The sequence below is a fragment of the Coptis chinensis genome, chromosome 4, assembly GCF_015680905.1.
Source record: "Coptis chinensis isolate HL-2020 chromosome 4, ASM1568090v1, whole genome shotgun sequence".
Classification (NCBI taxonomy): Eukaryota; Viridiplantae; Streptophyta; class Magnoliopsida; order Ranunculales; family Ranunculaceae; genus Coptis; species Coptis chinensis.
The window spans coordinates 26,478,115-26,506,099 of NC_141459.1; the positions used below are offsets into that span (position 1 = coordinate 26,478,115).

General features: G+C 37.5%; 1 protein-coding gene across 13 annotated transcripts; it reads left to right on the plus strand.

The window, feature by feature from the left end:
* The first annotated feature begins 699 nt into the window (after nucleotides 1–699).
* Nucleotides 700–27,976, plus strand: LOC147502936 (uncharacterized). 13 transcript variants are annotated; one of them, XR_015221857.1, is made up of 7 exons: nucleotides 1,735–2,180; nucleotides 2,304–2,485; nucleotides 4,409–4,579; nucleotides 7,334–7,418; nucleotides 7,505–7,567; nucleotides 22,556–22,649; nucleotides 27,940–27,976. XR_015221857.1 is itself a non-coding variant. In XM_086607752.1 (6 exons), exons 1-5 carry the CDS (start codon nucleotides 2,046–2,048, stop codon nucleotides 22,568–22,570), a joined length of 468 nt encoding a protein of 155 aa, XP_086463878.1. In that variant the 5' UTR covers nucleotides 1,735–2,045; the 3' UTR covers nucleotides 22,571–22,649; nucleotides 27,940–27,963. The 13 variants fall into 13 exon arrangements, 2 of the variants coding, with proteins under 2 accessions (XP_086463878.1, XP_086463877.1); XR_015221853.1 differs by lacking the exons at nucleotides 7,505–7,567; nucleotides 22,556–22,649; nucleotides 27,940–27,976 and adding exons at nucleotides 700–1,211; nucleotides 1,661–1,728 and having other exon boundaries at nucleotides 1,820–2,180; nucleotides 7,334–7,497; XR_015221855.1 differs by having other exon boundaries at nucleotides 7,334–7,567.
* Nucleotides 27,977–27,985: the final 9 nt, after the last annotated feature.

Here is a 27,985-nt window from a genome sequence, read left to right on the forward strand (position 1 = left end):
TTGCAACGCCAATCGCTACAAATAGTTTAAATATTTTAAAAATCATTTTAGTTTGGTAAAATACTTTAGCAATGCTAATAAAGTAATAGCAATGGGACAAGGCGTTGCAATAACCTTCAAGCTTTTGCGACGCCAATTGTTGCGTCTTCATTTAGCTTTTGTGACCCAATTTTTTGCAGCACCTTTGTGACGCCCACATTGGCGTTGCCATTGATCATTGGCAGCGCTTTTTCGTACTTGTAGCGACACCAGATGGTGTTGCAATTGAGCCTTTCTGTTGTAGTTATAGATTTAAATGGAAACTAATTATTCTAAAATCTACTAAGATTTTCAAACACCTAAAATTTAGGAAACATATTAAAAAGGGTTGGAATTCATTTCGTTAATCTCTACTAGTAGTATCTCCTATAACTAACATGGACTCTTAAATTCATCCGAGTATTTTTCTTATGCATAATACCCCTAAATGAATAATTAACTCAAAACACTCAAATAATAATTAGAATGACTACTTTGTCTTTTTTGCTTTTGTGAATTTCTTGTACCCATAATGTCCTTAAATTAAAGTATATATTGATTAGGGCACTTTAAACATGAGTAATTGGTCATTTCATGTGTTGGTAAATAAAAATACAAAATCCACACATCATTTGAATTGTACGCCACCATAAATACCAACTTTAATTAGCCATTAATACCGATTTTAATTAGCCACCTCATTCGAACCCCCTATTTTGCATCGTTTCTTCTTAATCTTCTTCTTTTCGAATTGTGTTTCTCTATGTCTCCCTTTTCTCTCTCATTGCTTTTCAAATTTTCGCTGGAAAAAAATTCCAATTCTTCAAAACAATCCCAATTCTTCGTCAAGAACAAACAAAAAAAAAATCAATTTTATTATATATAAATCCCTTCTTTCAAATCAAAGTACCTGATGTCCTGATGTCTCGATGCTTCTTTCATTTTGTTGTTTTTTTTTTTGATATGTTGAGCTTTAGATTGCTTAAGATCCTTTTGTTTTTCATTGTTTTGTAGGCTTTCGGTTTTTTATATTTGGCTATTGAAAGTTTGTTTTGGTACATAGGTCAGTTAGAGACGCTAGGAGTCTTCAAGGATTTTTTTTTTTTTTTTTTAATTTATTTCTGGGTTGAATGGAGATTGTCGTTTGTGTGCTCAGCTTATGGAGGCTTGTTTGTGTAACAGTAAATATGAAGGTATGTAGTCAATCTTTCATTCATTTTTTATGCTTATTCTTCGAATGGTATACGTACTGTTTGTGTTTCTCGCAAAGAAATTGTATTGTCAAGTGTTGGTTTGTTTTTGAGAGTTTTAGCAGACAGAGGTATGTCTTAATATTGCTACTTTCCATACTATTCTTAAGGCATGTTAGTGGCACGAATTTGATTGAATAATAACTAAAATTGAATATGTTGCGATGGTGTTGATAAGATTATACAATATTGTTTGGAATCTGATCTAATAATCAATAACCCTTTGTTTGATTTAATTTGTATGCAAAGAGTGGGGATGTTCTGTCATGGTAGTTCTTTAATCTTATATGCTTTCCATATGTTCTATCATTGTAGACAGGTTAGTATTGTATTCCATTTTAAAGTATTTGTAAGCATTAAAATAAGAGAGAAAATGTTCTGATTGTCTGCAGTATAACAGCTGTAGCCATTTTATAGTGGCCATTAAATATGCTAAGGAGCTTGCGCCATATGGACATAGGTAATTTGATTATTTTTTTTTCTGGGAAATGGATGATGAGTTAGATGTGGTTGCATCTTCTGCTAAAGCATTGGTTTCCTGTTTGAACCAGCTAAGTCTTCTAGACAAACACGGGGAAGAGTTGGGCTGATGATGACTTGCAGAGGGCCTCTTTGCTTACCCTATTTGTTTTAAATTGGTTTGGTGGCAGTGATACAAGTAATCTTACTGTGAAGACACGAAAAGTTTGGTCTGGTTCAAATTATCATAAGCCTTTTGTATGTACTTGCCAAACTGGAAATGGTGTTAATGGGTCATCCTCTGAGCAGAATTTGAGCATGGTTGAGAGTTTCAACTTTATCGATTTGTGTGAGAAATCTTTGTGTATTATCAAACAAGCGCGGAATTCTAATATTGTACCTATTGGGACTTTGCGGTGGGGTGTATGTAGGCACAGAGCAGTGCTTATGAAAGTAATTCTTCTGCTGAGCATTTATTTAACTATGAACCCATTTAGTTCTGTTATTTAAGTTCCATGGGATGTTGTTTATGCTCAATTTAAGCTATATATGCTGACCACTTTTCATAATTTGCAGTATTTATGTAATAGGATGGTTCCTCCAATTCCTTGCAAGCTTGTGAGGGGATATCTAGATTTCTTACCCCATGCGCGGAACATTATACCGGTCCGGAGAGATGACTCATGGGTACACATGGTTGTTGATGCATGTTGTCCAACTGATATAAGAGAAGAAACAGAGACAGAGTATTTTTGCAGGTCAACCCTTTATTCCATTTCTTTTTATTCTTTATGCTACCTGTTACTACAGGTGCACATTATCTATAGTATTTGTAAAGAGGCGTGGGGAGCTAGCCGGATAAGCCGTGCCAAATTATGTCCTCACCTCATTTTTCCCCTCCTGTTTTTTCCTCCTAAAAAGGACCCCACTAATCTAACTATTTGTGTCACTCACAAGAATACTATTTTCACACAACGTGCGATGCATGTGCATACATACTAAAATGTATTGTTTCGTTTTTTTTTACTTAATTTGTCTATGAATAGGCATCTTCTAGGACTATTTCACCGCTAGCGTAAGAGCAGTAATCTAGACAACCAACATTCACATGAGTTTCTACTGATTACTCTTGATTTTCAGCATTCAAAGTGTTGTATGAGCAACTAATGTTAGATAATAACTTCACCCGGCCCTTTGACTACTGCCACACAAAATTTCTTACATTGCTCTTGCATTCCCATTGTCCTTCTAAGGATTAGAAATTCCCCCTGGTTCCATCTACTCAAAATTTACAGTCCCTAATAGCTCAATTTGTTAACTAATTTTGGCAGGGAAATAGTTGTTTTAGGACGATATTTTGTGGAGACGCTCTTTAGTTTACATAGTCATAATTTCATACCCACGACAAAAAATCAGGCCAATCTAACATTTCTATGTCAAACAAGGCAATTTGAATATTTTACCCAGAGCCCCTCCCCTACATGACTAGCAGTTTTGAGAGTAACATGGACTTGATTTTTTTTCAATAACATGGACTTGATGTTTTTTTAGAGTCAAATAGTTCCTTCCCTCTTCATTTCATACCTTACTATTGGTGTTTGTCCAGATAACACCTCAAGTATGCCTACCCCATACGCAAAAATTTCGGTACTTGAAGAGATCATATTATGTTGCAACTGCTCAGGTGCTAAGTATCCTCTGTTTTGAGAGACAGAGCAAGTACTTGAAAGAGCTTTCATGTCCTCGGAGTCTTCTTCAGTGCATCTTGCCATGCCAAAATTCCCAATCTCCGCGTTTAATTCTTCATCTAAGAATTTGTTCATGGCTTTTACATTCCTATGGACATAGCTTGGGGTTCATAGTGTGGTGCATGTATTGCAATGACATCAAGACAAATCCTTAGTCTTTGGTTCCATGTCAAGAAACAATAGCAAGAGGCAATGCATTGGCTCTTCATAGCCATACCACATATCTGTTTCAATACATTTATAGCTAAGTTCTTACCATTGAGCCTACTATGGAAACCTGACCCTTTTATGAGATTACTTTAACTAAAACCTTTAGTGGCTTTTTTCAGCTCCTCAACTTCGTAAGTCTCCACCACCATCTTGTAAGGTGGTGTATCAATCGTCTGAGTGTCAAAAGGACCTAGAGAATCCTCTGAAAATGTCTTAATTTTACTTCGAGTTCTTATACTCAGATGTTGCAACTCAACATCTCTAAACTTGCAAAAATCTGGATTCTTCTTTCTCAATCGAGATATCAAAATCGCTACAAAAGTCGCAACACTTAGACCTGCCACAGTATTGCTAAGTGCGACTATACTAATTCGATTATCTTTTTCTTTTTCTATTCAGGTTTGATACTAACCCACTCATTACCTGGGGGGTTGTTAAATTTTAATAATGGAGTTGTAGCATTCTATTGTTAGTGTCTTTTTATTTGGATTTTAGAGTATATATAGAAAAAATGTTTGAGATTCATAAGTGTTGTGTATTGAGATTGATAGTATACAACTACTTTCATTCCGTCTGGGTTTTATACCCATTTTCTCATCTTCTCGCTGGGGTTTTACACCCATCGTCAAGCACTTGAAGTATCTACTTGATTCCATATTTTTCCCCTTTTTTCTCCATTTTTGTTTAAATAGGTTGCAATTTTTTATTTTGATTTTAATTTAGGTTAGACTCTTCAGCTGGAAGGCAACGGGAAGGTTTTGTAATGGAAGGCTAGCTACTGATTTCGTATCTGAGGCATTCAATTGCCATCAAACCATATATACCTACTTACTTTGCCACTGGAGTTAGCTTTGCTTTAGTCACTGGAGGTTTTCAGTTAATTCCATTAATAAGGTATGTATATATGGTCTTTCTACATCGTAATCATCACCCATCTTTCATGTGTTTTTTTTCTACTACTTGGTAAAATTTTCGTATATTCTTCCCCAATTTGGTTAAATTTGTAAATTTTAGCTCCTAGGTATTGCAAATTTCATTTCAGGTGGTTTTTTTTAGTGTCAATTGAGATCAATTAGAAAATTTTGATTGCTATTTGCTTCATAAGCAATGTTTGTGATGCATGGGCATGGAATACTTAGTACTTGGTTTATTTAATTAGTTCTATTTAGTTAGTTTCTATTTTTATTTATTATGTTAGTAGTAGTTTCCTATTAGGACTCTAAATAGAATTAGGAATAAGGTTTATTATATAAAGGCATCTAGGCCTTCATTGTTAGGTTGGTTGTTTTTGGATTGTTTAATTAAGAGATTGAATTAAGGAAATTTGTTTTTCCTTTGAAACCCTAGTTTTTGAATGTTTATCAATTTTATTCATTGGTGTTATTGATTCGAAGTTTGCTTCTGCCTTCGTATACATCAAATTGGTATCAGAGTTCAGTTGTTTCCTGGGTGATTTTGTTATGGAAATTCAGCAAAGAGGTCGCCCACGACCCCCAGCAATATCAACAAGATTGAATCAAGTAGAATAACAGATACGTCAAAATAGGATGGATATGCACGAGATCAAAGAGTTGTAGTCAAAACTGGTACGTAATTATTGACCCAATCAAACCGTTGAAGCTCCTGTGGTGTTAACAAAGGAGGAAAAGTAACCCCAATTCCACCACAGTTTACGAAATTCCGGTTCCAAAGTCGTTGTACGAGACACCCTGTTGAATCCCCGCCATCCTCATGCTCCTTCTCATCGCAGTTCCCTATTATCAGCCTCAACTGGTCGTGTTGCCCTCCCCCTTCCAAATCAATGGAACGATGAAACCACCACTAGGCAGCGATGTCTTCACCAATGGGTGGTTGATGCTTATCCGTCTTTACGACTTGGTCGAGATGGAACAGTTCCTACACTATCCTCACAAGTTCTCCATGCTCTTAATCGACATCATCAAGGAGGTATTGCTCCTCTTTCTCTAGTTGATTCAAATGGTAATTTGCCTGCTCGATGACCCCTAGTCCAGCAGCAACATCAGCACAAACATGTTGTTCGCGGATATTCCCGCCAAACAAGCGGGCTTTTGTTCTTTATCCTCACAGAGAGACTTGTTCAACAAAGAGGCAGAGTTCATTCTCTTAGTCGTGCTTTCGGCTTGAAGTTCCTCCATGGGCTTACTATTTGCAGGCCCAACAAACATGTCAAATCCTGGAGCGACACATATTCACCCCATGACCCTGGCCCTAGCGTTGCTAATCAACTTTGGCCACCAGATCATGTTAAAACACGACAATTTCTAGATGATGTTACCTATACCCAACAACTACTGGTTTCTAATCGCTATCATCAGCAAGATTTTGCAAAAGTTCTCTTTGTGAGTCGATACAAAGCCAAATTTCAAGGTCGAATTTTCTGCAACGTAAGGAGGGGGGCCTATATGATTGTGTGGAGTTTTTGCGCATGTCCGGACTTATATGACATCAAATTCGAGGACGAATTCTTTCAAGCGGGGGAGATTGATGCATGGGCATGGAATACTTAGTGCTTGGTTAATTTAATTAGTTCTATTTAGTTAGTTTCTATTTTTATTTATTATGTTAATAGTAGTTTCCTATTAGGACTCTAAATAGAATTAGGAACAAGGTTTATTATATAAAGGCATCTAGGCCTTTATTGTTAGGCTGGTTGTTTTTGGATTTTTTAATCAAGAGATTGAATTAAGGAAATTTGTTTTCCCTTTGAAACCCTAGTTTTTGGGTGTTTATCAATTTTATTCATTGGTGTTATTGATTCGAAGTTGCTTCCGCCTTCGTATACATCAGTTCGTGTCTCTTTGATTAGGATAGTAGAATCCACCTGAAAACAACAAAGTTTGATGATATTTAATATGGAAAACACTTACTTCATAAGAATATATATACTCAAAATTTAACTTGGGCATTTGGTGTCATCACTGACTCTTTAGAGTCTGACTCTTATTGAAAATGTTGCTTACATATTTATTCATATTCATGTTGTAGCTCACAGTTTATTATCTTATGATACTCAAAAAGGTTGAAGGGGAATTTCTGTGTGGGTGGATTTAACTTCTTTTGTTTACTAAATGAGTGTTATGTTGTACATTTTTTTCTGTTTTTACTAAATGAGTGTTATGATACTACTATCCAACTCTGGAAGCAAATTTTAGGAGTTGGAAAGGGAATTTTATCCATGCTTCATATATGTTATGCCATCTCTGGAAATTTTATTTATTTATGTCAATGATGGTATATGAAAAATGGAATGTGTATGCTTCATATTGTTTTTCTTAATGTTGATACATTGTACTGCTTGCATATTGCGATTCTTAAGTGATTGTTCTGATTTGAAAATGTTGGGAAGTTTTACTGTTAAGGGGCTACTTGATGCATGCACCCTTAAACATAGATTTGGCAAACTGTTTTACTTCATGTTATTAGTTAACACCATTTTTTTTTTAGGCAGTGTTAGTCAACAAGCTGTTTTATGCTAGCATATCTCCCTTCACTGCTTTGAAGCTTGAATTTTATTTTTTACTTCCAAGTTACAGGATTGGAGTCAATAGCTTACAATAAGGACTGTAGTGGTGTGGTTTTGCTGACAATCACTCATCTTCTGAAATTGAAATCACACTTTTTGTTCAGGAGGATATTCATGAGCTTCTCGAGTTTCACAGAAGTTGGTGCCATTGTTGTTCTAAGAGCTCCCCTAAACCAATATTCCAGGCCGGTATAATATTTCACCTGCTTTTGTTCTTAGAACTCCCCTTATTAAGCCATCATTTCAATTATGATACCATTTAACTTTATGCATAGTTTCTTTCCTAGGCAATCATGGTGAAAGAGCGAATTTGGGTTGGGAAAGAGCAAATTGCAACAGTATGAAATACTTTTATGTGATTTCACTTTATATCATAACCACATTTAAATATCACTTGAACATAATCTCGAGTAACGAAACTTTTCTTTTCTTTTTGCTTTTTTTCCACACACACACACACACACACACATATATATATATATACATCACACACACACATATATATATATATATACACACACACACACACATATATTTATATATATATATATATATATATATATATATATATATATATATATATATTTGTCTAGAGTGCCACTCTTATAGTGACACTCTTATCTCACTCTTCATTTGAGCCGTCGGATCTCGCCCTCAAGATCTGAAGATCTCAATTACTGATAAAACCGATATTTCAAAATTTCAGTGTATTTCAAAATAAATAAAAAAATGAAAATAACAAAATAAACCGAAATTGGGTTCTCTCTCTCTACGGCTCTCTAGGCTTCTTCTTCTCATCATTTGGCAATTCGGTTTCTTCATTTGGCTTCTTCTCTGACAGGTATCATTTGGCAATTCAACTATAGTGCACTTTTGGTTATGGTGCTTGCCTATTGGAACGTTTTAATTGACACTTGGATTGTCATTATACCATAAAAACTTGAATTTTGATTTAATTTAGGTTGTTATGATTATAGTTATGATTGATACCCTCGTTTAAAGACGGCGACAATTTCGGTGAACTCTGTCAGAGTTTTGAACTCTTTCGAGTTCGGTGAACTGTCGATTCTTCATTCATTTTGAACTCTTCGAGTTCGGTGAACTCTGTCGTATTCTTCATCATTCGCCGAGTTTTGAACTGCTGGGGAGTTTGAACTATCGAGTTTTGAACTCTTTTCGAGTTCGTGAACTCGCCGTATTCTTCATGTTGTATTACGTCGGGGAGTTTTGAACTCGTCGGAGTTCGGTAAACTCTATCGAGTTTTGAACTCTTTCGAGTTCGGTGAACTCTGTCGTATTCTTCATGTTGTGATTCGTCAAAGTTTTGAACTCGCCATTATTCTTCATGCCGTTCTCGTCAGGAGTTTTGAACTCTATCGAGTTCGTTGAACTAGCATATTCGTGAATTCTTGTCGAGTTTTGAACTCTATCGTGATTCGTCAAAGTTTTGAACTCTTTCGAGTTCGGTGAACTCGTCAGTATTCTTCATGCCATATTCGTCGAGTTTTGAACTCTATCGGAGTTCGTTGAAGTAGCATATTCGGTGAACTCTCGCCGAGTTTTGAAGTTTTGATATTCTTCATGCCGTGATTCGTCCGAGTTTTGAACTCTTTCGAGTTTTGAACTCTTTTAGATTTCGGTGTCATCGTATTCTTCATGCCAGTTGAGTTTTGAACTCTATCGAGTTTTTGAACTCTTTCGAGTTTTGAATTCGAGTTGAACTGAAAAGATAGTTTTGAACTCGTCATTATTCTTCATGTTGTATTCGTGAGAGTTTTGAACTCTGTCGAGTTTTGAACATATTCGTTTGAACTTCGTCGAGTTTTGAACTATGTCGTATTCTTCATGCCGTGAACTCGTCGGAGTTTTGAACTGTCGAATTCGTTGAACATATTCGGTGAACTCGTCGAGTTCGGTGAACTCGAGTTTTGAAGTTTTGAACTCTCGAGTTTTGAACTCTTTCGAGTTTTGAATATTCTTCTTCATGCCGTATTATGTTGAGTTTTGAACTCATGCCGTGAGTTCGTGAAGTAAGTATATTCGGCATTTTGAGCATATTCGGTGAACTCGCTGAAGTTTTGAAGTTTTGAACTTCATGTCGTGATTATTCTTCGGAGTTGCGTGATTCTTCATGCCGAGTTTTGAACTCATTATTCTTCATGCCGAAGTCGTCAAAGCATATTCGAGTTTTGAACTCTATCGAGTTTTGAACTCTGTTAGAGTTCGTTGAAATAAGCATATTCGTGAACTTGAGGAGTTGTCCTATTCTCGTCGAGTTTTGAACTCTTCGAGTTCGGTGAACTCGCTGTCGTATTCTTCATGCCGATATTCGTCGAGTTTTGAACTCTCGTCGAGTTGATGAAGTAGCATATTCGTGTGAACTGGTCGAGTTCACCGGCGAGTAGCATATTCGGTGAACTCGCCGAGTTTTGAACTCTGTCGTATTCTTCATCGATTTCGTCGAGGAGTTTTGAACTCGCCGAGTTTGGTGAACTCTATCGAGTTTTGAACTCTTCAGAGTTTTGAACTCTGTCAGAGTTCGGTGAAGTAGCATATTCGGTGAACTCTGTCAGAGTTTTGAACTCTGTTAGAGTTCAGTGAACTCTATCAGAGTTTTGAATTCTGTCAGAGTTCGGTGAACTAGCATATTCGGTGAACTTTGTCAGAGTTTTGAACTCTGTCAGAGTTCGGTGAACTGACAGAGTTCGGTGAACTAGCATATTCGGTGAACTCTGTCAGAGTTTTGAACTCTGACAGAGTTCGGTGAAGTAGCATATTTGGTTAACTCTGCCAGAGTTTTGAACTCTGTCATAGTTCGGTGAACTCTGTCAGAGTTTTGATGTTTAAGTTATTTACAATGTTTATGTACATTGGGATTTTTGACTGTTTAAGTTATTTATATTTTTAATTTTTCGATTTATAGAAATGGAGGCGAGACATCAATCAATATCGAAGAAGGCGTAGTTGGGTCTTCGTCTACTAAAGCCCACATTCAAGGCACGCAAACATTAGTCGCTCCTTATATAGGAATGCCTTTTACAAGTGTCGATTGAGGCAAAGACTTATTACAAAGAGTATGGTCAACAAGAGGGATTTGAGACTTCGTGTTCGGACGACTTCCAAGCAACAAAATCAGGTAGATTTGGTTAGTGGTTGTTCTTGGTTTGCTCACGTGAAGGGGTTAACAAAGAGATGAAGTCCGATCAAGAAATACATCAACTATCGGTGTGGTTGCCAAGCTAGAATTAGTATGATAAGAAAAGAATGCATGAAGAGATATATGAGGTCAGCGTTGCTCATAATGACCATAGTCACGGCGGTGACCCCATCGAAGAGAATTTGCATGAAAACTAACAAACATATGCCCAAGCGGGAAGTGCTTGACCGAGATATTTAGTGATAACAGTTTATCTGTTAGGAAAGTGGCATCTGTTTTCCATGGAGAGGAAGTTGGGTTTACACAGAAAGATTGTTGGAACCATTATTATGGTTTGACCAGAAAGATGCCTAAAGAAGGTGATGCAACTGCCGTCTTTGCAATATTTTATCGAGAAGAGTGCCGAGGATCCCCGGTTCTACTACGCTATTGATTTAGATGAAAATGGGACTGCGGTGAACTTTTTCTGGGTTCATGGGAGGTCTCGATGCCAATATGAATATTTCGGGGATGTTGTGTCTTTTGATACCACATATCGTACCAATGCATATTCCATGCCTTTTGCCTTTTTTGGAATCAACCATCATTATCGGTCGATTCAGTTTGGTTCGCATTGTTGCTTGATGAGACGAAGATACATTCATATGGCTATTTAAGGCTGGCTTGCAGCCACCATGGGTGGTGGATCGCCAACAGCAATCATCATCGACCGGGATAGGCGATGGCGGCCTGACCATTGCCAAAGTGTTTCCTAATACTCGTCATCGTTACTGTCTTTGGCATATTATGCAGAAATTCCAAGAGAAGATGTCATTTACCAAATTTGAGACATTAGTAACTGAGTTGAAGAACACTATTTCTTTTTCTTATAGGATTGTTGATTTTAAGAGAAGATGGTGCACAATCATTGAGAAGTATGAGTTGTCTAAAAATCCTTGGTTGACAGAGATATATTCAATGCGGGAGAAATGGGTTCCTTGTTATCTCAGTGGCACCTTTTTTGCTGGTATGCACACGACTGGTCGAAGTGAATCGATGAATGCTCATTATGACCAGTTTGTCAATTCGACGACTACGTTTATGCAATTTGTACATGGTAATGAGAAGTCTTTGGCTTTGCTTGCTAGGAAAGAAAAGAGATTCGATTATTACGACCGAAAGCATAGTTCACGGATTGTGCCTAACGATGCTTTCATCCTTATGCATGCCGAAGGTCTATACGATCTCAATATTCAATAAATTTAAAGAGCAACTAGAAAAGGCAAAGATGGAGTACAAAATTGATGGGGAACAGATTGATAGGTATGGAACCGGAAGCTACATGGTGAAATGGAGAGACCCGCTGAAGAATTCTGTTTGGAGAGTGAGTTTCGATAGAGGAACCTTAGAGGGAGACTGCGAATGCAAGTACTTTCAGTTTATGGGTTTGCTTTGTGGTCATATCTTAAAGGTTTTTATGCGCTACGAGATTGAAGAGATTCCAAACCATTTTAGATTGACGCGGTGGATGCAAAAGTCTAACACTTATAGAGCGGAGTTTGATACTGGATTTGTGGTCGGGAATGTCTCAAATGAACCTTTGAAAGTGGCTCATTTTATCAAGGTTGCTTCTCAAGTGGCTTACGATGCGTCGCATACTTTTGAGGGTTATTCATATTTTATTGAAAAGATTGGTGAAATGGCTATTGAAATTTCAAAGTTTAATGAGACTTCCTACAAAAAGGAGACGCGAAGTTGCGAGCCTCCAATTCAGAGCCGCCGATACCTTCGGTTAATACATCACGTTTTTTTTTATTTGAATGTTTAATTTGATATAAATTTAGTGTTTAATTCGGTGTTTAATTTGATATAAATATTTATTTTAATTCAGTCTTTATTTCAGCTATTGATTTTGAATCCCAACATTTCTCAAACAAAAGGGAGGGGGAAGAAGAAAGCGGATAGATGGAAATCCCCAAAGAGATAGCCCTAAACAATTCAGGGGAAGAAAGTGTCACGGATGTGGACAGATTGCTAACCATGACTCGAGAAATTGTCCGGAGAAAAATAATACGTAATCTGTCGATTGTAAGTATAGCTTTATTCAAAACTCTTTGATTCTAAATGTTCACTAGTTCTAATGATATTTTATCTGCGCGTCATGGACTTCATTGATGTTTGGACTTGTTAAGAGTGGTTTAGATATGGCAGCCTTGTTAGAGTTTTATCAAGTGTTGTTAAGTTGAACTGCGGTCGAGGGTTGTGTTCTATTGCATCATTATGTCCATTGGATAGTATCTAATGTTGTCGCTAGCTAGGCTCTAGATAGGAAACATCATAATGATAGACCGGTGCTTTTTTGATAACTTCTTTCTCCTTTTTATTTTCAAAGTTCAATATTCTTTGGTTTAGGTTACATTTGGGGAGTTTAATTAGACCGAAGTTATAATCTCATTGATGTTGTAGAAAAGAGAAGTATGGCTCAAGGACAAATGGAGAATCTGGAGGCAAAGCTTTGCTTTAGGTAAAAATACTGCCTACTCATCTGTTCGTTTCCAGCCCCTCGACTTTGCATCAGTCGATCTTCAATCTTTTCATCATTCTCTGCGGTTATGTTTCTAACTGCTACAGTTCCACAAGATGCCACAGTATCACTGCCACCTTGACTATGCACCATTCGAAGAAAGTGCGTCAAAATTGAGTTATTAGCTACAACGGGAGAAATTGTCGTGGAAAGAGTGAGAGAAGAAGTAGAAGTGTTGAAAGAAGGTGGAGAAGTTGAAGAGAGCTGAAACTTGGAGTGAAAGGCTTGAACAAGCCAAAGCTAGGTGCAGGGAGGCTATACTTGTTGCTAATTCATTCTGATGTGCTTAAATGTTGTAATACAGAACAATAATATTTGGGATTGCATAAAGCATTTTGATGTGCTTATTATAAATGTTACTGTTGTTACACAAGCGTGCCCACTTGCAATTTTGTTCCGTAAGTTGATATGATGTATTGATGCAGATACTATACCACCAGTATAATGCCAACGTTTGTCAACAACAAATTTACCTCAACTCATATGATCATCAATCAACATCAACACAAACAAACCAAACTGATAAATTGCCAAAACATCAACATCAACGATATGGACTTAGTACGGCCATATCGTTTGGATTTGAACTTGGATAAAAAAAATGGCGTGTCTGTTTGGGACTAAGTCCAAACAGTGTGGCCATGCCGTTTGGGACAAAGTCCAAACAGACACGCCATTTTTTTGCAAGTTCAAAGTCCAAACGGCATGGCCACACCGTTTGGCCTTAGTCTCAAACGGTGTGGCCATGCCGTTTGGAACTAAGGCCAAACGGTGTGGCCATGCCGTTTGGACTTTGAACTTGCAAAAAATATGTCCGTTTGGACTTTGTGTCTGTTTGGACTTTGTCCCCAAACGGCATAGCCACACCGTTTGGACTTAGACTTAGTCCCAAACGGCATGGCCACACCGTTTGGCCAAACAGTGTGGCCATGCCGTTTGGGACTAAGTCCAAACGGTGTGACCACGCGCGTTGGGACAAAGTCCAAACAGATTAACGCCATTTTTTTTTCCAAGTTCAAAGTCCAAACGGCATGGCTACACCGTTTGGCCTTAGTCTCAAACGGTGTGGCCATGCCGTTTGGAACTAAGGCCAAACGGTGTGGCCATGCCGTTTGGACTTTGAACTTGCAAAAAATATGGTGTGTCTGTTTGGACTTTGTCCCAAACGGCATGGGCACACCGTTTGCACTTAGTCCCAAACGGCATGGCCACACCATTTGGTACTAAGGCCAAACGGTGTGGCCATGCCGTTTGGGACTAAGTCCAACGGTGTGGCCATGCCGTTTGGGACAAAGTCCAAACAGACCGCGCCATATTTTTTTTTCAGTTCAAAGTCAACGGCATGGCCACACCGTTTGGCCTTAGTCTCAAACGGTGTGGCCATGCCGTTTGGAACTAAGTCCAAACGGTGTGGCCATGCCGTTTGGGACTAAGTCCAAACAGACACGCCATGCCGTTTGGGACAAAGTCCAAACAGACACGCCATTTTTTTTGCAAGTTCAAATCCAAACGATATGGCCACACCGTTTGGACTTAGTCCCAAACGGTGTGACCACACCGTTCAAGAGGCAAAAAAACAGATCTTTTGCGTTTTGGCAAAAACATTGCGTACTGCATTAGATTTTTGTGTTTTGGTAAATAACATTGGGATTTTTGTTGATAACATTGGGATTTTTGTGTTCTGCATTAGAGATACTAATAGAGATAACATTGGGACATTAGAGATAACATTGGGACAATGTTCTGCATTATATTATTAATAGAGATACTTCGATGTGACAAATTAAAATGCGCAAATTGTCGGAGAGCACAAGAAGAGCCATTGAATGGATATAAACTGAGATCTAAGCAAAGCACATACGCGCAGCCCTGGTAAGTAGTATAACTATTTTACTCCAATCGTGAGGCGTCCTATTAAAATCAATGCACGCTAATAGCGTAAAACATAACCAAAGGCAATGTGACATGAAATACATGAAACCCTAGGATCTTAGGTGAACATTGAAAGAATGACAAGTCCAAAGCAAGATCACTATCATTTCATATTTCAACAATGTGACACCATGTGAAATACATTATGCAATTATCGAACATAAAGCTAAGTTGCTACATATCAACAACTTGCACTTACAAAAGAGTCCTAACATAACATTTTTTGACTACAAAGAGATTTCCAATCTAACTTTTCGACTTTAGTTGTATATCTAACTCTTTGTTCTTTATCTCCTTCCGCAAAACAAAAAAAAAAATTGAATAAACAGATCGGTCAAGCAAAGTTAAATCAAACTGCTTTATTAAGGTCCGACGAGAAAAACTAACCTCTCCACTTGCTTCCTCATGTTCACCATCTTCCGCCACCACCATTTGCCTAATTACCCCCAATAAAAACACATGAATCAATTATAAATACTACCACATATGTCAAATCCAACACCAAATCTAGAAACCTCATTGATTGGAAAACTCTTGAACTTAAGTCATGATCAACTCTCAAAAGAACAAAGAAAGACAAATGCCAATAAACACTCCCGCATCATCTCAACTAACACAAACTGAAAAGTAAAGGAAAACCCCGCATCATCTCAAATGCCAATAAACACTCCCCCGCGATCATCTCAACTAACACAAACTGAAAAGTAAAGCAAAACCCGCATAATCTCAAATGCCAATAAACACTCCCCGCATCATCTCAACTAACACAAACTAAAAAGTAAAGCAAAACCAGCATCATCTCAAATGCCAATAAACACTCCCCGCATCATCTCAACTAACACAAACAAACCATTTCCATTTCCAACACTCGTCCCAACACAAGATAAAAAGAGGTAAACTAACCAAACTAACCACTAAACCCTAAACTAACCAAACTCAACATACCTAAATCCTATGCTCCTTCACGATATTGTCCGCCAATGAACTTTGCACGGGTCAAATTGTATGCCTCCATGAACTCGTTCTGTGCATCGGTCTGGAATCGCATCCCACCCAATTGCAGGCCTTGATTGAGCAAGCGAGAAATTTCATCGACGACGTGGTTTGTCAAAATTAAAACAAAAACTACATTAGTATATACATTTACATTTATAAAATACCAAAACAAAACAAAACAAAATTAACGTTGTAAGATAAGATATTAACTCACCGGATTATGATATGGAAGACTCTATAGGGAGTAGTGACTAAGATGATCGGGGTTTATCATTCGAATATGACTATTGTTTCGCATTCAACTCATGTATCTACTAACACACTCCCATGGATAAGGCGGAATGGGTCCTCGTTGTTCAAGTTGAATCAAGTGATTCGCCAATTACTCGCGATAGGAAGACGCAATATTAAATTTCACATCATACCCGTCCGATAGTAGTTCGTCGAGGTCTTTGGTTTTGGGGATCTGAGGGTACAAACTGCATATGACCCAACTGATGCACAACCCTCGCAACATTGTACTGCTCGACATTATCAAGAAAGCATATAAATCCCTCGAAAAATGCTATTTCATCCACCGGCCGTGTAGCTCGGACTTCAACATAGGGATACCATTCAACCTGTCAAATAGCATATGATCGAGGAAATTAATCATTAATCACATACTAATAATATCAATTAATAAATAAAACTATTTACATACAAAAATGCTTATATCGGTACAAGTCATATTATCAATGGTGGCTCGGGTATACTTCAATACAAATTTGTTGTGCTAGCATAAAAGATCGAAAGTGGCGAAAGTACCTATTAGCACGGGACATGCTCAAATGATAGTCCTCATTTGGGTATGGCCGAACACTTAAGGAAGTACTCATAAATCCATGCCTACATTAATATAGACACCGAAGTTAATATTGTAATAGATAGATAAAATTGACATTGAAAAAAAGAAAAACAAAAAACTAATACCTATAGGAGAGTGAAATAGCACGAAACACCTTTCACCTTGGCACTTGTGGCAGTCCCAAGACCCGCAGTAAGTAAGCCGGTAAGGTCGCACCCCACGCCGTAGTCTCGATCTCGGCAAATTTCAAAGCGATCTCGGATAACAAACGGAACTGCAGTTCAGGCGATGTCGGTGAAGGCGGTACATCCAAAGAAAAATACGGATAAGCTCTCACAAAGAAATCGCACCTCTTTTGGGTTGGCGCCTTCTTCACAACAACCCCATTTTCATCACGTAAATCTTCATCTGTTACCTTCCCAAAGAAAGCGCTTCATTAAGAAATCCATCCTAACTTTGGAAGTGAACTTATTGGATTTCATCTCCGATCTATCTTATCCATGGGTATGCCAAGATTTTTGTGGAGGAGTCTTTTTTGTTCTGTTCAAGGTCAAATCGGTGTCCCGATACCACGCTGCTTTGCCTCGATCGAACTCCTAAGAGTTGGGAAACATCGTCCAACGCGTGATTGTCATCTCGCCCATGGCATATGAAACGTGTTGGTCTCTCGGATGCCACCTCTCCACAAACGCAGAGACCAACCACGGGATCCCCGATGCTGTATACACCTAAGACCGAGCACATAAGCCGGTCCTTTGAAGCTCCACGTGAAAAGTAGAACAAATCCGAACACTCTCCTCGATATCCCATTGTACCAACTTATTTAGGTGCCCATGGCACTTCAACACCCCTCGCTCTCGCCTAAAACAACAAAAACTTAGTATTAATGTATGCACAAGTTTCAGTAATACAAAATTTAAATACTAATAGACACTATATGATAATATTACCGCCCCTCCCAAACATCGCGAGCCCACGCCTTGCATGATAGTCATACAACAGATGTGACACACAAGGGCCACCTCCATAAACACCTCTCTTGAACTCCAAGTCATTGTTAGACTTTCTCACAATATTCACTGGAGGTACAAGTACATGGACTTCCTCGTCATCCTCCTCCTCCTCCGCGTCCTCCGCGTCCTCTTCCTCCTCGTCAGTCTCCTCTTCTGCATCATCAACACCCTCTTCTTCACTATCAGCATGACTTAGAACTACACTCTTCCCACGATCCATATTTACGTCATCGTCATCTACATCTACATCTACATCTACATCTACATCTAAATCTAAATCTACATCTACATCTACATCTACATCACTCAGAACTGTCCCCTTTCTTCTCTTTTGATTTCCTAACTCTACACCACTTACAACATTACTGGGATCATCCGCTTTCCGATCCCCTCTACGAACTGATGCCGAAGTGGGTGTTCTCCTTCCTCTCTTTTTCTCAGGCTCCTCATCGCGACCCGAACTACTACTCCCCCCACCTAACAACTTCTTAGCACCCGTGAAAACACTTTTTGCTGCATTCTTCACATTCACATTCTTTGTTCGAGGCATTGCTACAAAATAAATAGGAGTTAAAAATAAGACATTCAACTAATTCAAATTGTTGCAATACCAATGTGAAAAAACAAAGAACGAAATAAGGCGGTGTGCATGCCAATCTATATCTAAGGTGTGCATGTATCTAGGCAAACTATACTCCTCTATTAAATCCCCCCTCCACACACTAACAAAAAAAACCCAATCTAATTCAAGCATGTGAAATCGACTAGGAAAACTTTGCGAGAACGACTCATGTAAAACTTTAAAGCCACCATGGAGATAATGAACATCGAAAAAAGAAGCACATTTGTAAAAACGAAAATAGTCAACGCGGCATAAGAGAAAGACAATATAAGACATGCGTGATTCGGAAAACTAGCAAGTCAGGTAACCTCTTTTAGTTTGTACGCGTGTGAGTTGAAGTTTTACAACATCTAAACTTAAAAGAATTTCTTAGGCCATAAGCTTTTATTAAGGGGTGGGACTTTTTCAAAGCCTTTAAAGCTTTGTGGAATACTGCTGCTAGCAATCAAGGTATGTCATCAAGCATCAATAAACCAACTTTGAAAGCCTGCGGCGAGTTCAGTTATTTCTTTGAAAGCCTACCTAATCACTTGATCAATAGAATTCTAAACCAACGTGGCACTTTTGTTCAATAGGAAGAGGATCACTCCGCCATGGTGAACGTAACTCTTGGCAACTTCCATCTGCCGTAGCAAAATGACCTTCCAAGACAAGATAAGAAATAGGGTCTGGCCAACATCGTCATTCCTCTTAATTCGGAATGGGACTATACTTGGTCATTGCCGTACAAAATCCAGATGGATGGAACATTTGTCTACCCCGACTCGAAGCGAAAGTGATAAATGTTAAAGCGGAATCTCAGATTCCTAGATAACATAGGCGACAATAAAATAGGTGGCGTTGACTCGATCTAAGAAGCATGGCGACGGTTGAGCTCTCTCCAACACGAACAACTGGCCTCCCCGAAGGACTTAAGGACAAATGCCCGTGCCTAGGTCGAGAGAGGCATAGGTTTATCTAGTCCAAGTAGGCTATATGAAAGAAGGGGAGAATGCCACTTGCTGTTACTAACTAATAATATACCTTAACGCTGCTGCCGAAAACCCAACCAATTCTACAAGGACTGCGCCCTATCTCAATCAAGTACTTATCTCTCCAAGGAGGAGCCTACTAGGCCCTTCACTCCTGAATGGGTATAGAGATGTCTTCAACAAAGCATGTCCCCGAAAAGACGACTTTCTGCACCTACCGGCCCCTGCCTAAATTAGATATAAGTTTGTGCGGGTTGGGGGTAAGGCTAAGCCAAACTACCACCTACCCCGGCTTGAGGGATGTTGTGAGAGGTAGTACCCCTTCTTGGCCGAGGCGTACATAAATGATGTGGTCCCCGGATTACTTAATATTAGTAACAAGAGATTGGTCTTTTGTAGTGTGATGAGTAACTATAGAGATCGAGGTTGAGATCAAATCACATCTTGTTTTACTAAGGCTTGGCGCTCGGACCCGAGTAAGGCGACTCTTTCCCTCTTTTGTTTTCATCCCCGCGATCTTTGGTATGTCTCCGCAAGACCCAGCTAAAGTTTAATATAATCCTCATCAAGTTCCCTGGGGACTCTCTCTTTACTTGTAGTTCATAACTTTAAGGCAACGACAACTGCTTCGGGGTAAGCACCAGTTCTAACTGTGACTTAGAATCAGACCTTGATTACGTTTTTTGGAATTTTTGTACTTAAATCATACAAAAATGGGGTTTATTCAACAATTTTGAGTATATATGCCACTGTTTCCAGATGCAAGTTCATGACCTACGAGTCTCGAGCTCGAGCAGTCGAGCTTCACTCGAGCTCGTTTTGTAAAACGAGTCGAGTCGAGTCGAGCTCGAGCTAATTATAATTCAAATCGAGTCGAGTTTGAGCACAAAGTGGAGCTCGACATTGAGTTTGACCTCGGCTCGAACTCGACTCGAAAACTCACGAGCCGAATCTGAGCATGCCAATACTCGGCTTGCTCGACTCGATGACCACCCCTAATTAAAGGGAAACAACTTTCGATACTCGATCTTAAGTCTCTAACTCAAAAACTAAATTGATTTATCATTATACATTATTTTTATTTTTATTATTTTTGGGTAAATTTTATCAGTAATTCAGTATACATGAGTATGTACTGTTTTGCTATTGATGTTGTTCCAAAGGATGTGTAAGCTAATAAATCAAAGGAACACTTATATGAAGCTCAACAGCATAGAGTTACTCATGACTTTTGGTGAGGATGATCTACACATCGTGGTCTCGTGGAGATCGTCGTAGCAAAAACTTATTACTTACCTTGTTTTGACCTGAAAGGTGTCAGTACTATTAACATGAATTCTATAAGAATTATTTGTACTTATATTATATATTTTTCTTGTAATAAAAGAACAGATTGGATGACATGGATTCTATAATAAAAGATACCATCTTGGCATCTTCCATATTCCAATCATTAACGACTTTCATAGAGTTCAACCACCAGTAACATAACTAGTTCAGAACTTCAGATAAGTGAGAGCAAAAGTAAGAGTCAATTGAAGCTCTGCATATCATTGTTTATTATATTTTTCTTAATAATCAGAAATTAGATGTTACTTGGGTTGTGACAAACCGGCCTCCGTCCACATTACATCCTTTCTTGTGAAGTGTGACTGGAACACTACTAACAAAGTTCCCCAGGGAAAGTGCAACATGAAAGCCCTATAACTTAATGGAGACTATGAGCACCCTGTAAAGGGATTATGGGGATGGATGTGGATCTTACGGAACGTATCTATATATATCCGCTATACTTGCGAAAATATAAATTTTGTTATACTCGAAATCTTGTGAAACTTGTGTTAGATGGATGACCACTAGCTAGGTTCAGCTTTATTTTGGTTTTCATGCATTCTTAACTTCATTTTAAGAATGGGTGATATCAACAGAATGGGTGATATCAACAGGGAAAGTACAAAATGGGTGTCTAGAATTCAAAAGAATTGAATCAAACATAACATTATATATATATATATATATATATATATATATATATCTTTTATATAAATATAGAATATAAAAAGATAGAAAGATAGAGCTATATATTTATTTTGAATTTTGAATCAAGCAAAGCGGTACTCGGTCGATATGGCCTCAAATAAAAATCTAGTGATATCAACGGAGAGAGACAATAAGTTCATAACTTCATTGTTTGATTTAATGATTTATTTATTTTGAACTTGGATAAACATAACATTGATGTCTCTGTCTCCATTTCTATAAATCAAAAAAATTAAAAATATAAATAACTTAAACAGTCAAAAATCCCAATGTACATAAACAGTGTAAATAACTTAAACATCAAAACTCTGACAGAGTTCACCGAATATGCTACTTCACCGAACTCTGACAGAGTTCTCCGAATATGCTACTTCACCGAACTCTGATAGAGTTCACCGAACTCTAACAGAGTTCACCGAATATGTGTTTGTCACCGAACTCTGACAAAGTTCAAAACTCTGAAAGAGTTCAAAACTCTGATAGAGTTCGCCGAATATGCTAGTTCACCGAACTCTGACAGAGTTCAAAACTCTGATAGAGTTCACCGAACTCTAACAGAGTTCAAAACTCTGACAGAGTTCACCGAATATGCTAGTTCACCGAACTCTGACAGAGTTCAAAACTCTGAAAGAGTTCACCGAACTCTGACAGAGTTCACCGAATATGCTAGTTCACCGAACTCTGACAGAGTTCACCGAATATGCTAGTTCACCGAACATTCATCAAGCCCTTCTCCTTCTCACAAAATTTTACCACTAACAAAGATAAAATAAAAATTGAGGGTTTTCGGTATTTTAACAACGCAAATTTCTTAAAAAAAAACTTAAATCATGAGAGAAGTTTTGAATCGGTTCCTACTGATTGAAACCACCGCAATTGGGCTCGCTGTATAATCTGCCCTTTCAATACCATTCTACTCGATACATATTTGTTTGAGAAAATTACCAACAACTTTATATATGTTCAATTTCGATCATCTTGTAAGGGTCTAAATATTGGCCCTTACTACTTCTCTTTGCACCTGAAAACCTCAAGCCTTTCCCAATCCCATTCTAATCCATTCATTTCCCTTCCACTGAGCTACACAAGCAAGTAAGCTTGAATTTTTTTAAATGTTACTCTTGTTACTTCTTACATCTATTTGAAGCTAATGAATGTTGGGTTTCTTTCTTTTTACTTTTGCAGGTTTGTCTTATATAAGCCTCTGGTAGTGGGACAAGCTAGATCAAATACTCGAAAAGAAAGCGCGAAAGTTAGAAATCGAAGACTGCATAAGAAGGTACATACTTTTTTTTGTTGCATGCACACTCATGTAATTGCTTAAGTTGAGCTGTTGTTTGAATTAGTAAGATTAATGGATGTTATATTTATATAGAACATATTGGTTAAGCAAGTATTGATCAAGAATGTTATTCTGTTGTGTGTCGATTTTTGCTTGAAGTATTGTTGGACAAGTAGACCCCAATGTTGGAGCCTGACCTAATATTGTAATAGGATATAGTATTGAGGTTTGCAATGTTTTAGTGTGAACCTACTTATATTAATGTCTGCGATGAACTTGTTAATGAGCAAGTCAAATCTGCTCAATAGAATATAGGATTGAGCTAGTGAGGTGATTTACTTGCTTATTTATCTATGTTTTTGTAGCATCCTCGTCTTTCTGTTGCTAGGGGCCGAGAAAATGCATCTTATCTTAAATTCTTAATGGTGGGTCTTATTTGAACTTGACGTGGTTCAGTCTTCAGTTATTTGAATGGCAATCAGCAATCCTTTCAAGCAAATAAATAATAGACAACACTGACGCCCCCACTGCAATGCAATATACTAGTAGAAATAGATCGGACATGAGAAGTTTAGCCGTCCCATTTTAAACAAACTTATTGAGCCTGATCCTATTTTACTGGGTGATTGTTTAAGGTTTCTGGGCTCTTGACTTTTGACTTAATATGGGCCTGGGCTTTTGAGTCCAAGTCTTAAATTCTTTGCAAAAATATATATATATATATATATATATATATATATATATATATATATATATATATATATATATATATATATATATATATATATATATAGGGTAGGTTCCGTTTACAACACTTTTTATACAACGTTTTATACAATATCCCTTGAAAATATGAATGAAGCCTTGATTCCTTGTAGATATGATCTTCACACCATGGAGATCATCTCCACAAAAATTCAACTAATTTGAAAACTCCTAACCATGGAAAAAATTGCTCTCAACCTATGAATTTTTATCAACGGTCCAGAAATATCAATTTTGTAACCATTTTTTGGCAAACTTAGAAATGTTCAAAGGACCCAATTTTTTATGGAGGTCATATCCACAAAAAAATTAGCTCTTAAAACATCTTGAAGGGTCCAGTGGGGGGGTATTGTATAAAAAGTGTTGTAAACGGAACCTGCCCCTATATCTATATAATAAGACAGCTTGGTTTTTAAGTGGCTTGTGTGAAACCTACATTGGATGGCTAATAATTAATACAATCAGTACATCTGACAGTAGACCGGCACTATTAAAAAGTAAGTTGATTCCAATTAGAAAACAATCTTTATGAAAACGTACTCAAAGAAATTACTACTAATTTATCTAGAATTTATGAAACTTATCTAAATAACTTCTCTAACTTATTTAAATTCTAACTTATTTGAAGTTATCTAAATTCTAACGTACTAAGGATATTAGCCTTCTCCAAACTGCCCAACACCTCCTCACAAATTACTCTCTTCTCAATCTCGATCAGCGGGCTTCGCAGGTACAATCACTTTCTTCTTTCTTCGCAAACTTTCTATAGAGTATTAGTGCGATTGGAAAACTCCCAACACTTACTATATAAACTCATACAACTAAACACGAAGGGTTTTGGAATTACTACTAACTTATCTAAGAATTCTTCGTTATCAACGCTAACTTATCTAAGAATTCTTTGTTATCAACGCTTATTAGGGAATGTTTATGTATTACATTGGCTTTTCATAATTCCAGTTATCAATATTGGCTGGCTTATTTGACTAAGCAAACACCAAGCAATTGATTTTTCCCTTTGCACACATAGATCTATATTCCCAAGTGGTGGTAATGGTAGTTAGGTTAATTACCACTTATGGTCTGGCTCTGTGGGGTTCAAAAGGAAGTCTGGATACCGCACTAACTTATCTAAGAATTCTTTGTTATCAACGCTTATTAGGGAATGTTTATGTATTACATTGGCTTTTCATAATTCTAATTATCAACATTGGCTGGCTTATTTGACTAAACAAACACCAAGCAATAGATTTTTCCCTTTGCACACATAGATTTATTCCCAAATGGTGGTAATGGTAGTTAGGTTAATTACCACTTATGGTCTGGCTCTGTGGGGTTCAAAAGGAAGTCTGGATACCGCAGTAATAAGAGGCCTATCATAAGCATCACCTGATCACCATGATCAATTGCTGCTATGTTACTTGGCACACCATATCTAGGCCATCCAGTTAAGAATCTTTAATTCATTTTTTTTTCTTAGATTGTGTTTCCTAAAACTTATTGACACCCCATTCTGCATTCATGAGTGATGATGGCAAATGAATCTATAATATTTTATATAATTTTGTTTTCTACATATCTTGTAGGTGACATTGTCTATGTAGTTAGTGACCGTAATTTTTTCAGTTGTTTGGGGAATGGAGACTATGCCTGCAACAAATAGTTGAAGTATATATGTATTAATATATGGAAAACCAAGGTTACAACAACTGAATGTTCGATGGTGCCAAATATTCTTCATTTTGCCTCCTTACGTGTCATTGAGTTATACTAGCATCAATTGAACATTTGAGCGTTGTGAAATTGGGTTTTATGTGTTAAAAGATATGGATACTTAATTATGGGGTGGGATAGAGGCACAGGCACTGTAGCCACATTCTAACCACAGTCTATCCAAGTCCTCTACTCACTCAAATCTAACGGATATGCTTATTCTATAGTTTTAACTGAGAAATAGGGAGGGTAATTTTGGAAAAGAAGTTTGACCGAAACCTAAAACGCATTCTCCCCAAAATTAGATTGATCCCATTTCTAAACACCTTCATCTTCACTGGAAAAACGCCGACTCTGCTCTCTCTCCAAAATCAGACACCTCACTTCTCTCTTCCTCTCTCTCTCTCTGCCTTAATTTCTCTCCTAAATCGATATGAATCCGCACAAAAACTTAGTTGGTTTTAATTTTGTTGGGTTGATTAAATCGATGGGATTTGTTGCAACTGTTTGCAAATGGAGATGAGTTTAGTTGGTTGTTTGTACTTTTTGTAATTGTTGCAATTGTTTCTACGTTTGTTTGGTTGGTTTTTAGTATGTTGTACAAAAGAGGTGATGTGGTGGGTGAGGCCATTGATTGCACTGGCTCTAACATGCTTAATGGAGGTGAAAATGATGGAGAATATTGGATAGACCTACCAGATGATGACTGGAATGGTTTAGTAAAGAATGGCGACATCGAGAGTGTTGAGCTTTATGTTCATGTGAAACCAGCTTTAGGAGGAACTTTCACTGATATAGTTGATGTTGGTTTTCTTCCCCTTCAATGGGCCAGCAACCATCAAGTTTGGCATGGTAAATATTCCACTCAGCAAGGTTGGGCAACATGTTAGTGACTGGGAGCATTTCACCCAACGGGTGAGCAACTTTAGTGGTGAGCTTGGAGTATATACTTCCGGACTGACAGGACAGTGGTGGCGAATGGGTAGATGCTTATGATTTGGAGTATATTGAATGAAACAAAGCAATTGTTTACTCTTCCAAATGTGGCCATGTTAGTTTCGCACACCCTGGTTGCTATTCCAAGTAGTCTGTTAAAAAGTGTTTTTTTTTTTTTTTTTGAGCCAACTCTCAGTAGTAGTCTACTAGTCTGTACAAGTGCTCTTTATTGTACTTTACTTGAAATCTAATGAAAAATTCTTTGTTTTTCGAAGCAACTCTCTTGTAGTCTGTACAAAGCTCATTTTGGCCAAATAACTCTTTGTAATATGACTGCAAAATTTAAGGTTCTAATAATGTAAACATCGAGCAAAAGTCGGTTTAGTGAACTATGGGAGGCACACAAACTAAACCAAGTTCATTTGAGAGATTAAATTATGCATGGGAGTACCTGATTTTGGAGAGAGAGAGAGAGGTAGAGGGAAAGGAGTGGTTCAGGGAAGAAGAAGGTGTTACAGAATTCAGAGAAATGTGTTTTTGGGTCGGGTCAAACTTTCTTTCCAAAATTACCCTCCCTTCTTTCTCAATGAAAACTGAAGATTGGACTTTAAGTTATGTTCGTTAGATTTAAGGGAATATAACGGTTTGGATATACTGTGGTTAGAATGTGGCTACAATAAATGTGCCTCTATCCCACCCCCTTAATTATATTTATCTCAACATTTAGACATTTTGTGGATACTCAAAATTTTGCAGGAGCATGATATGAATAGACAATGGTACTCACTTTTTACAACATGTTATCTTTCAATTCGTGTAAGCAAATGTTCAATATGTTGATTTTATTTGCAGTGCAAGTGTGTAGGTAGGTGTTTGATAGAGAAAGGAAAATTATAATCCATGTTAAAGTGATTTGCTACTTAGGGTTTGGAGACTTAAGATGCCTCCAATAATCCATGAACTCTTCTGGGTATGCTCCCAATAATCAAAATTAATGACTCCCCTTTCATCTGAGTTTGCTCTCGGGGTGGGCTGAGATAACTTAGTTCTATCGGCTGTTATCCATAAAGCTTTGTGAGATGAGAAGAAAGAGGAAATGAATTCCAAGATTTTATATTACTTTGTTAGATACAAAGTAAATGGTGAGAAACAAAATCAAAAATCATTCAGGTTGAAGACGAGTAATTTCTAGATCACGTTACTATACATTCGTATTGTAAAAATGTCATTCAAGTTAGATCAATTTTGTACAATTATTTGGAAACATGTAATTTTTTATCGTCAAGTTAGATCAATTTTGTACGATTATTTGGAAATATATGTAATTTTTTATCGCCTCCACGAAGACTAGATGTAATTTTTAGTGTTGACATGCTGAGTGTGAAAGGCACCCATAATAGTGGCATAGCCACGGGTTAAATTCTAGTATATATATATATAATAGCTTTGAAAATTTTGTAGTAGTGTGTAAGAGAGAAATGGCAACAGAATCAGACGGAGAGGAAGAAGGAAAATTAATAGGCAATGGAAATCAAACTCTAACAGTTGCTGAAGAGCTTTGTGAAATGGCTAAAAATGCAGCTTGGAGTGTCAGTTCTTGCAAGACTGGTAACGGCGTTCAATTCCTTCGCGACGATAACCTCGACACCTTCTGGCAGTTACTTTGTTGAATTATTATTTATTAGTGTTTATTAAGTGGTTTGCTATATATTTATATTTTGGTTAATTAATCAGGTCAGATGGTGCTCAACCTCATTTAGTCAACATTCAGTTCTAGAAAAAAGTCAAGTTACAACTAATGATAATAATAATTTACTTGAATTACCCTTTACTTCCATTCATATTCCTTACACATATTTATTTATTTGTTTAGTTAGTTGTACTATATGTGGATTTCAAGCTAGATGAGAGTAACACAC

Bases quoted from the DNA above. Each gene is read 5' to 3' on its own strand.
- LOC147502936 (XM_086607751.1), top strand. From the start codon at position 2,046: ATGGTTGAGAGTTTCAACTTTATCGATTTGTGTGAGAAATCTTTGTGT. The intron at 2,486-7,333 runs GTCAACCCTTTA...CTTTTTGTTCAG, and splicing joins GAGACAGAGTATTTTTGCAG to GAGGATATTCATGAGCTTCT. The intron at 12,890-12,996 runs GTAAAAATACTG...TAACTGCTACAG, and splicing joins GAGGCAAAGCTTTGCTTTAG to TTCCACAAGATGCCACAGTA.